Source organism: Centropristis striata, chromosome 21 (assembly GCF_030273125.1).
Source record: "Centropristis striata isolate RG_2023a ecotype Rhode Island chromosome 21, C.striata_1.0, whole genome shotgun sequence".
In the NCBI taxonomy this organism is placed as follows: Eukaryota; Metazoa; Chordata; class Actinopteri; order Perciformes; family Serranidae; genus Centropristis; species Centropristis striata.
The window spans coordinates 26,810,624-26,821,955 of NC_081537.1; the positions used below are offsets into that span (position 1 = coordinate 26,810,624).

An 11,332-nucleotide genomic window follows, 5' to 3' on the forward strand; every position below is an offset into this window, starting at 1 on the left:
ATATCCCTATAAGACTCCATAGAGTTAATATGCAATGCTTACCTGGGTCAAGTCCTGGTCCGTCAGTAGATGCAGCTCCCGTGGTTTGAAGCAGTTCTGACATTTACTTTTGTTGAAGAAGTTCGCCTGGAATTTCCTACAGGGGTTTTCTTTTGCGGTAGACATTATATTTCACCTCTTACTAAACTCTCTGGACTAATTAGTATGATCGATAGTGGAGTAATCCCGCTGTTTTCTTGTGCGTCCCTTCTATCCCAACTTGGAAAAAGCTCCAGCACTCCGATGCATTTTCAAGTAAAAAGACCAAACAAGAATGTAATTATTCGGAGGTAGGGATCAAAACAAATGCTTCTTTTGTCTGTTTAGTTGTATCCAATTACTGCTTCCCAATAAATAATTGGCTGCCATTAAGCCAGTCTACTCATCACTCAGTCAGTGATGAATGCTTTTCAGTCCATGGCCTGCAACCACAAAGCAGGAGTGTCGGGAAAGGTGGCTAATATCCTGTTAGCTTTCCAGTTGGGCTTCCAAATCAATAACGTGATGGCCACAAAAACAACATTTGCGCACAGTTATCGCCTTCAAGCTCCGAGGCGATAGTGTCCATAAAGTACCAACAGACTCCCATGTGAAGGACACAACCCAAAAGAAAGCTTGCAGTCAGACAGCAGGCTTTTCTCCCAGTCGCAGCAGTCAGTCCATGCGAAGTTCATCCAGTGCTCCTTTGCTAGGCTATGGTTAGCTAACTCGCTAATGAAATCCTCCACTGGCTGGCGTCTTTAACTTGACTTTTAAACCGAGACGGTCGGAAAAAACAAACGCTTCCAGTGCTTTTCTCCCAGGTAGAGACGCTGCATGAAAGGAAAGCGCCTCTTGGCCAGTCACAGAGGGCAAAAGGGGTATTTAGGGGTTGGTTCCATAACTAGCCTGGTTAGCAGCAATAGGTTTATTTTCTTCTTTCCCACCGGAGAGAGGGGGAGCCGAGAGAGCTCACAGGCTCCTGGAGCTCTATGGAGTCTCGCGATGACTGCTCACTGTCGCCACCCACAGCGAGAACACAGTTACTGAGCTTTCATTGTGATGATTAGATTAAAGAGTCACAGGAAGGCCATCAAAAAGAATACATCTGTAAAAGACTTAGCAATTAAATGTGGAGGTATGAAGAGGAATGACTTTTAACCACTTTATACTTATTTTCCCATTCCTTTCCCTATTGCTTTTGTCATATTTATTTATTCATTTTTTTCTCGTTATATTTCCAGATTTTTTTATGTACTTTTTTTTCTCTTATCTTTATTTCTCTTTATATTTCCACATTATGTATTTACTTTTCTTTTTCAACAATTCCTCTATATATTTACAATTTTTATTTATTTACAAATTAATTGTCTTTTACTCAACAAGCAACAGTCATTTAAAAAATGTACTAACTCCATATGTCACATGCGGGATGAAAAAATGACATGAGTATAAATAAATAAATGTGGAAATAAATATATAAATAAATGAAAATGTAGAAATAAATACATACAGAAATACCTAAATAAATTATAAAATGCATGTAAAAAATACAGAATTTAAATTTCTTTTTTGCATTTATTTATCTTTTTTTCTACATTTATTCATTTTTTAAAATCTATTTATTAATTTATTAATTTCTATTTTTCATACTTTTTTGTCGCTCATTCACATCTTTACTTGTTCTGTAATCACTGTAGTGTGCAATAAAAGATACAAATAAATATGCATAAATTACTAACTTAAAGTACAGAGGTGAAAGAAGGAAAATACAACAAGGTAAAGTATACTCCATTAGCAAAGGAAGAGTTAGTGCTTACTATGTCATTGCGTAATCAATATATATATATATATATATATATATGTGTGTGTGTGTGTGTGTGTGTGTGTGTGAAAAATCGAACTATAGCTAACTGTCTGATACAGTGTAGTAGGCCCCTGTAGTCACACCGTAACTTTACATTATAAGTTATTATATTACTGGATTATTGTGTAAGTAGGTTTTTATTGTTGTAGTTGGTTGAGTTGAAGCTCATTTTGATAACTTTATATATTCTTAGGTAGTTTAAAATGCACAGTAAATGAATGTGTCAAAAAGGATTTAAATGTCTATATTATTTCATATATTTCACTTAAAAAAGTGCTGCAGTATTATACTAAAGTAGCATATAATTGTATTAGTCAAGTACAAGTACCTGAAAATTGTACTTAAAGGCATACTATGCAGGAATTGTTGCTTACTGTTTGTCAACACAACATTGAAACTTGGACCCTCCTCTCTGGTTCTTTGAAAGTGAAAGCAATCCTGGTGGTGTCTGTCTCTCTGCAGACACAGACACCACCGCACACTTCCAGTGGGTCATAGGTGATGACTGAGAGAGACTACTTTTATATTAGTTCATACATTGTATGAGTCTATACATTGTTTTCCTGTTTTCAAAGAACTGCATAATATAACTTTAAGTACAGTATAAAGTTATTTTAGAATAACTTGCACAATTAGAATAAATTTAATGAGTCAGCCAAATAAAAATGTAAATAATGCAGCATCTAAGCTCTATCCTCACCTAGGAAAGTGCCTTAAAGAAGTTATTTCTGCTCTAAATTTTTATTAATAAGAGTCCTTTATCCGTGCATTACTAACGAAAACAGCATTACAGTGTAAACACTTGGCCCTTAACACAACTGAAGCTCTCAGTTGTCATCCATCCCTTCATGCTGGCAACAAGGGGACATGCCTCAGATGCCACATATATGTGTATTAATGGCTGACTGAAGCAGAGGCTATTATAAGCAGCAGGTCCAAGTGGACAGCAGCGGGACAGACAGACGGACAGAGGAACAGAGCTGTGTGAATGGACGAGGGACATAGAGGGAGAAGGGCTGCTGTTACCTAACTGAATCTGAAAAAACCCCCAACAGCCAGTCCTGCTGAAGGATTAGCTCCCTGTTCGTTCTGTAAGTGAACCAAGAATAACACAGATTACAGGTGTGTGTGTCTGTTGTGTGGTTGCTATAGACGTGCACTCACAAGCTGACTAACCCACTGGGATCCATCATGTGTCAGGCTAAATATGGGCCTGAGCTGGGCAATGGCTCTCTGGAGTCATTATAAATACTTTTTTAAAATTTGGATTAGGGTTATCTTTACTTTAAAAAAAAAATGGTGGTATTCTATGTCTTTATTTGACAGTGACAGAACAGTGCAGAAACAGGAAATGTGAGGAAAGAGAGTAGGTGCAAACAGTCTGGCAGGCAAAGAATCGAACCAGGGACATGATGCCAAAGCCATTTGTGTCCACATGATATGGGTGACAAAGGGTTATCTTAAAGGGACAGAATAGATTTTTTTAAAAAGTTGGGTTGATGTTCTTATCCATAGTCAGTCAGTGCGTTTACATGCACAGTTTATTTGAGCTATGCTTAAAAATAGATATTGGCGTCTAATCTGACTTCTGTCCTTGTCCCAGTTTACATGCAACTGAGAAAATCGAATAACTGGTGGGAACGTGTCCTCCTCCTCAACACTGGGTGGCGATATACGTCGTTTCAGCGGGTTAATACGGCCCCTTTTCCAGTTGACCTCAGTTTGACACTTTGTGCTGTCGCTACTGACCGGCTAATGCGCGCGGCTACTGTGCCAGCGGCTAATGTGCCAGCGGCTAATGTGCAACCTGCTAATGCGAGCGGCTAATGTGCATCCTGCTAATGCGAGCGGCTTTCTTGGATGTTTTTGTTCCGAGTTCATACACATACTTGTCATACATGCCGGCGAAAATCCTATTACGATCGTATTTTCTGGGTGTCCTAATCGGAGTTGGAGAACTCCAACATCAGTCGGACTAACACAATGCACATGCACTTCAGTTGTCCAGTTATAGTCAGATTAAGGCAATAATTCTGTATTTTCAAGTGAAAACGTACTGAGTGTATTACCTACAGGAGATGATGGTTGGTATGCTCTAGTTTGGAAAAGCAGATTTTAGTACCGGCACAGAAGCTGAGTAATGTACTGCTGTGGACAGGGGCAGCAGCTAAACATATTTTAGTCACCTAAAAAAAATGACCACCCAAGGAAAACATTAACATCAGTTTATGTTAAAACTGGGGGAAACTCATCTCTCATCAAAGTCACCAGACTCCATTGACAAACAGTAATTTTACCTTGAACATGAGAGTTGCTGGTCTACTGTCACCTCAATCAGTTGGCTGTTTTGGCTTGACTGTTTTTTTTTTTTAAAAACTTTCTGGGAAGTCTGGGGGCTTTGAAGAGAGCATAGATCAGCTTCAGTTCTCATTGCGTAAACTTAAACAGGTAGAAAGTGTAGCTACAGTGCGATTCATTTGATTCCTCAACTGCAATAACACTGACCAATCAGAGCAGACTGGGCTTCTTAAGGAGGTGGGCTTAAAGAGACAGTAACTAAAACAAGAGCATTTCAGACAGACGTTGGATACAGTTACATTTAGACACACACAATTAGAAAAATTATGTGTTTCTTGAACATAAAAGCATGTAAACATGTTCTAGTAGAAATCTCAAATACAAATATTACCTATAAATTTAGCATTCTATGTCCCCTTTAAATAGTTTTGTTTTGGGGGGATCTTTTTTTAGGTGGCTTAAATATGTTTTGCTGTTGCCCCCATCCACAGCACTACATAGCTTTGCTTCTGTGCTGGTACTCCGGCCCGCTTCACCAGACTGGGGGCATGCTGACCACCATCTATAGGTAATACACTGACTATGGATCAGTGCCTCACAAAGCCCCACTTCAAAAAAATCAGAACTATTCCTTTAATGTATTTTCCCAAGTAAAGCAGGGCAAGTAAGGTCATCCATTGCTTATAAATGTGATCCTCCTCAGTTGCCCCCCCTCGGGGTATCTTATGACAATATCCTGGAGGTGACATAGTGCACGGCATTCTGGGTCGGCAGCATGGCCAGAATATATTTAGCTGTTCTTCTCAAACTCACTTTACATGGTAAGTGTGTTAGCAGGGGAAACAAATACAAATCTTTCCCTCAAGGGACTTAACACATTTAGAGAAGAAAAGAATAGTTTGTCACAGTCAAAGCAAATACGGGTAGATATATTAGTCTACAAGTGTCTTTAGATATACAGACAGAGAGTACAAATGACTCTAGACTAGGAAGTCATTTATCTGGCTTTAGCATGTTATATGTTGTCCCCTTTACAGCATCAGTTCATCATACGCTTATTCACTTTCTTGGCAAGAGTTACTGCAGAAGAGAAGGTCAATACCACTCAAGTGATATCAATCTTCTCATTTAAGTCTCTGCAAGAAAGCAAATAAACACGTTTCCTGTGTCAAACTACTCATTTAAATACAAATCCAGTATTTCTCAAGGTTAAAAACGACCTGTGATTTACTCAGATTTCCCCCTCCCATTGCAAACAGGAAGAGACACATGAGACAGATTGTATTGCATTGTTTCACAGCCTGAGTTTTACCACTTCACTTTTGCAGAAACAGATTGAGGAAGGTTACTGTTTCTTACATGGCTGCTTCTGATAGATAATTAACGCATTGATAAGGCAAATCTTGATAAAAACCCGTATTCCTATTAGTTTCCATGATTGAATCAATACCAAACACAAATAAGGAGTTATAGATCAAGAAAAGAAATGGGATATTGGATTTTAAGCTTTCAGATTTGTTCTGCATGTACTTTGTCTTATTGACACTGTATTAGGTTACACCACAAGAGAGCCACACCTCAGGTGACCCAAAACCTGATCCCAACTGTCCTGTCAGCGCACCAAGACTGCTGGCTCTTCTAATGCAGGTCAGTAGGTCTATAACTGTTCATTGCACTGATCCTGTGCCCTCTCCTCTACAGAACATGTCCCTGCCCTTTGTGGTGGTGTTGCCCCTGCTGATTGTCGTGGCGGCAGGGGTGTACTACATCTACAATGAGGTCATACACTTCATGTCCAAGTCCTTAGTGCGAAACAAAGTGGTGGTGATCACTGATGCTGTGTCTGGCGTGGGAACTGGTAAATGATCTGTTTGTATTTAAAAAAAAAAAAAAACTTGTCTCAAACCATAGTTTCAAGCATTCTTCAATACAACATGTTCATTTTGTAAATTATGGTTGCACTTAGAGTAAAATAAATAAAGCCAGGTATGCTTTAGGGGATGGCTATCTCATGATTGACAGGCTAATACCACGTCACATTAGAACGTTGACCCTTCCACAGTGGGTTTTCAGTTTGTCAAAGTTATCTGGAAGACTTTGGTCACCTAATAATGTCTCGTTCAACATTCAGTTGTACAGATGCACTCTGCAAACCCAGCTAACTAGCACTAGCATTAGCTGTCAACATAAAATCCATAAAACCAACCAACAAAACCAAAAAACCAAGGTGGTGACAGCTAAAATACCAAACTTGAGGCTTTAAAACCATAACGATTAGTCCACAGATCAGTCTCCTTTGGTTTCAGTCATTATGTTACGTTAAGCTGACCAGCAGCTAGCTATAGCTTCATATTTAGCACACAGGCATTGGTATCAGTCTTCTTATCTAACTCATAGCAACGAAGAGAGAGAAGTGTATATCATAAAATATCAAACTTTTCCTTCTAATGAATTTATTTAACAGTTTTTTCTTTCTGTTCAGAGTGTGCCCATCTCTTCCATAAGGGCGGTGCCAGACTGATTCTGTGTGGGACAAGCTGGGATAAACTGGAAAGTCTTTATGACTCTCTGACTAATGATGCTGACCCCAGAGAGGTGAGGAAATGAAATAAATAAAAATGGTGTGCTGGCATTCATTTCCGATTAGATCATCATAAACATGCCAGACTCTTAGGAACCCTTCCAAACTAAAACCATTACTCTTTTTTGTGGTGCTGAGTCCTCTTTTGGCAAACTACCCAGCTGAGAAATAACCCGGCTGCTCCAGTAAACACTACTATCTCATGTCTATTAGTATACAATGGAAACTTTGACAGTGCAGTGACATTTGCTATCATAGAGCAAAGACTTCCCTATACAACAAAATCCCTCAAATAGCCATTAAGAATTAACACTGACATGATATGGTGGGTTAACAATATTAAACAAGAGAATAGTAGGTTCTGTCCTTGTTTTTATCAAAGTAGTCCTCTGCTCTGTCACCTCCTCCCACATCACCACTTCCTCCTTTTGTCAACATAATAGCAGGATATCCTCTCTGACAGCACACTGTCCTCCGTGTATCTTCTATACACAGGACAGAGCAGATGTGTCTGTAACAACATTATCTAATTAGCAAACACATGAACTCATGACCATTGATGTGTTTGTGGTTACTGATACAAATCAAATCCTTTTCTGGATGATTTCATTCCTGTGTATTGCTGCTGCCAGTACCTGGTTAACCCGCCTTAACCCGCCTTAACCAAGGCGGGTCTTGCCAAGGAAGTTGTGGGATTCATAATCACATAGTTTATATTGTAATAATAACATGAACATATCCTGGAAACAATTCTGCTGTAACAAGAATATACTTTTAAAGGACGCCACAGGAATGGGTTTCTAAGCCAGGAAGTAAGTTAGCATTTTAGCACCATGGGGTCTATCCTCTAAAAACTCAATGAGGATTTTGAATGTGTTGCTGGTTAGATGCCTGAAATAAGGTCTGTGGTTAACAGAAGTCTAAAAGATGTCCACCTTTAGCTGTAAGACATAAAATACGTTTACACCCGCATGTGAATTTTGAAGTTTTTACATGTCCTTAAAAAGGCGGTTGCTTGTAAATGGCTTAATGAAACTACAGTGGTTGTCAAGGACATTAAACATTACGTGAACTCTCTCACTAGTCCGCCTCACAGCCTCTAGTTGCGTTTGTCATTGCTCTTACAAACTTTTGTAGATTGTAGATTAGGTTAATAAACAATTTATTAGGCTACAGATTCACTAGCTTGTCAAAACTGTTGTTAGCTTGTTGGAGACCATCTGTAGCTAACGCTAGGGAAGTTCAAGTCATGTGACCGTGGTTTAGTTTGCTATAGCATCACGTTAGCTTTGTACTTCTGCTGGCTGCATAAACTCGTCAAACATAATAAAAGTGGTGTTCAGTTGTGAAGATTATCCTGCTGAACAAAATGTGTAATCATCAGAAACGTGTTTGCCACAGAGCTTATTTTCTGCAATGATCCAAAATGCAAAAATTCCAATAGGCGAATTCTCAATAGAAAATGGTGATGCTAACAACAGCAATTCTTTTTGATGGCAGCACCACCAGTCAGATTGATGCTTGACGATCAGAACGTATTAGCTTAGCAAAATCATAATAATTCTGTGTCTCTCTAGACATTTGCCCCAAAGCTGGTGATCCTGGACTTCAGCGATATGGACAGCATGGAGGACGTGGTTGGTGAGGTGGTGGAGTGTTACGGGTGTGTGGATGTGTTGATCTGTAACAGCAGCATGAAGCTGAAGGCCCCGGTGCAAAGTGTCACCCTCGAACTGGACAGAAACATCATGGACATTAACTACTTCGGCCCCAGTACTCTGGCCAAAGGTGGGCTGGACATTCCTAAGAAAATCATCACCAAATGTTACTATTTTTGTGATCTTAGTGATCTCTTTCTATCGAAATGCTAATATGTCAAAAATAATGTGGCAGGTGTTCTTCCAACAATGATGTCAAGAAGATCAGGGCACATTGTGTTGGTCAACAGCATCCAGGGAAGACTTGCTGTCCCATTCAGAAGTTCATGTGAGTTGTCAATTAAAGTTTCTATGAGCTTTATCAACCAATTAAAAGGCTTTGTTCACCTTAATCACAATAAAGACATAAAGACACACTTTAATGACACCCCTTAGAAATAGAAATAAGAGTTTACAAACTAATTTGCCTCTGTAAATTAGTCTGTTGATGCTCGGCTAAGTTTATTAGGCACACCTACCTTAAACTAATTAAGTCTAATTCAACAGTCATGTAATAAATCCTGTAAAAACTGATTGAGAGAGGTGCTGACTCAACAGGATTGCCATTTTAAGGATATAGAGACAGAGCGCCATGTGTCATAGTCTGAAGACCAACTGGAGGGTAAAACTCTCAATGCCACAATATAAGACCATGGACTGAAACGCAAACAAAATGCCTGTTTCTAGCTAAAACTATTAGATTTAAACATATCATATGATTATTTTAGGTCTCTATGTCTTCTAGAAAGGACATGTTGGCTACTAGCAAGCTAATGTTAGATATATGTTAGCTAGAAATTGTTAGCTATATGTTAGCTAGCTAAGGTGCATACTACTGCATAGCTTTCTGAGTTATCCACATTCTATTACAACAGGAGTTACATGAATGCTTTGGCTTAATTTACAGTGATGTAGTTTGCCTAAAACTGACACATCACTTAGTAACAAATGCACTGCATACATAAGCTAACTTTAAATTTAGTGAGTATCAGAATCGCAGTTTTCCCCATTCTAACTGCTGATGTCTCACGTTAGTTATGGGTTCTTCACCCTGTTTAGTTCATTTTGCCACACTTGCATAGGAATAAAATACTACCAACTTACTGGCTCTTCAAACTTGTAGGTGTGTTCTCACAGTATGATGCAACAGAAGTCCTCCTATAACAAGACAGAAAACAGTAAAAGTATGTTCTCTGCAATGTGTGGAATGAAACTTCTTTCCAACCGCCTCACACCTCTTTTCCTTGTGTCAACAAAAGTTAATGTGTGTGTGTGTGTGTGTGTGTGTGTCGGCACCTGTCAGATGCTGCATCTAAGCATGCGACGCAGGCCTTCTTTGACTGCCTGCGGGCTGAAGTGGAGGAATATGGGATAGTCGTCAGCACCATCAGTCATACTTTTATTAACGCCGCCGACCCGCCACCTGTGGAGGAGCCCGATCCTAAACCAAACGCCCTGGCTGCATGTGAGTAAAAGAATAATATTGAAGTGACTGAAAGTAAAGTTAATCGGTAACACTTTACTTGAAGGTATCGTCATATGATACTGTCATAACTGTGACATGACACAGTCATAAACATGTCATAAACATTATGTCAATGTCATAAACGTTTATGACTGCTGTCATTAAGTGCCATTCGGTTTTTGGCATGACAAGTTGACATTCTTTGGGTTGTCTTGATTATGACAACTTGACTTTAATCAAAGTGACATTACCACAAAATGTCTTTGTCATGGCAACTTGACATAAACAAAATATGTTTCTATATTTGTGTTTATGGCAAGTTGGCATAATGATTATTATAATTAGATGTGCAAGGTTACAGACCAATTCTAGCACTTGGTCATAGATGTTTGACAGAATACTGACAAGATACCCAAAACTGACTGTCATGACACCATCATGACGGTGTGATGAAGATATTCTCTGACCTCAAGTAAAGTGGTAACATTTTGATTTGTCATTAACATATGACATATATGGGAGGTGTAAGGTCTAATTTGAAATGTTTGGAATCCATTTCTTGTATCAAATCAAAATGTATCCGTTCTTTTCACAGTTATCGCCAGCCAGTTGACCCATGGTGTGCGCCCATCAGTGCTGGCCAATGAGATTGTGCAAACGGTGAACAGGAAGAGGAAGGAGGTTGTGTTGGCCCACCCCATCCCCAGGGTGGCCCTCTTCCTCCGCTCCCTCTTCCCCCCCGCCCTCTTTGCTGTGCTGGCTGCTGGAGTGAAGGACTCAGTCCTGGCTGAGCAGATGTAAAAGGAAAAAAATGTGAAATGGAATGGAGAGATGTGAAATAAAGCAAGAATTGTTTAGAAATGGTAATAATATGTGCTCTGGATTATCAACTGGGCAAAGCGGGCAACTGCCCCAGGACCTTCAGGTTTATCATAAGGCAATTAGTTTATGTGAGAGTTTAGTTTAAGTTGTTTTTTTCCGGAAAATCCATGTATTTCATAATAATTGTGGTCTTACACATTTTCACTTTGTAATGCCTTCTCTATGTAGTTTTTATTGTCAGTGATTGAGTCTGCCATTCCCATTACTGTATTTAAGTTGCCTTCACTAGCGAAACAATCTATGCATGTAGTCTAGTGCTTCACTGTTTACTGTTCGCCCCTCCTACCGCTGTATCAGGTCAAATCAAGAATGTAATAAATATTCATCTTGCATTTTGCCACATATGCAACGTAAGTTTTTCACTTGATCAGAAGTACAGATCGATGTAATCCTGATTCTGAGGCCATGGAAACGCACACTTCAATTATGGGGCGTGAGGATGTAGTTGACGCGTGTCTTAAGCCGAAAAAGCCTTTTGTGTTCATTGTAGATTCTATTAAGTTTGCATAATTTCGTAGTTTGTC

At 39.3% G+C, this 11,332-nt stretch overlaps 2 protein-coding genes across 7 annotated transcripts in view; one reads left to right on the plus strand and one right to left on the minus strand.

Moving 5' to 3' along the window:
• Positions 1 to 955, minus strand: part of mprip (myosin phosphatase Rho interacting protein) — a 54,032-nt gene extending 53,077 nt beyond the window's left edge. For all 6 annotated transcript variants that reach the window (XM_059324301.1, XM_059324300.1, XM_059324299.1 and 3 more), the window contains exon 1: positions 43 to 955. In XM_059324301.1, the coding sequence (XP_059180284.1) occupies positions 43 to 165 (123 nt within the window). In that variant the 5' untranslated portion in view covers positions 166 to 955. The remainder of the gene's footprint in view (positions 1 to 42) is intronic.
• A 3,420-nt stretch (positions 956 to 4,375) lies between these two features.
• dhrs7cb (dehydrogenase/reductase (SDR family) member 7Cb) lies at positions 4,376 to 11,108 on the plus strand. The gene is made up of 7 exons (XM_059325034.1): positions 4,376 to 4,420; positions 5,885 to 6,041; positions 6,666 to 6,778; positions 8,342 to 8,552; positions 8,658 to 8,750; positions 9,765 to 9,926; positions 10,522 to 11,108. Exons 2-7 carry the CDS (start codon positions 5,888 to 5,890, stop codon positions 10,725 to 10,727), a joined length of 939 nt encoding a protein of 312 aa, XP_059181017.1. The 5' UTR covers positions 4,376 to 4,420; positions 5,885 to 5,887; the 3' UTR covers positions 10,728 to 11,108.
• The last annotated feature ends 224 nt before the right edge of the window (positions 11,109 to 11,332 follow it).

Bases quoted from the DNA above. Each gene is read 5' to 3' on its own strand.
- dhrs7cb (XM_059325034.1), top strand. From the start codon at position 5,888: ATGTCCCTGCCCTTTGTGGTGGTGTTGCCCCTGCTGATTGTCGTGGCG. The intron at 8,751-9,764 runs GTGAGTTGTCAA...GGCACCTGTCAG, and splicing joins TGTCCCATTCAGAAGTTCAT to ATGCTGCATCTAAGCATGCG. The intron at 9,927-10,521 runs GTGAGTAAAAGA...TTCTTTTCACAG, and splicing joins ACCAAACGCCCTGGCTGCAT to TTATCGCCAGCCAGTTGACC.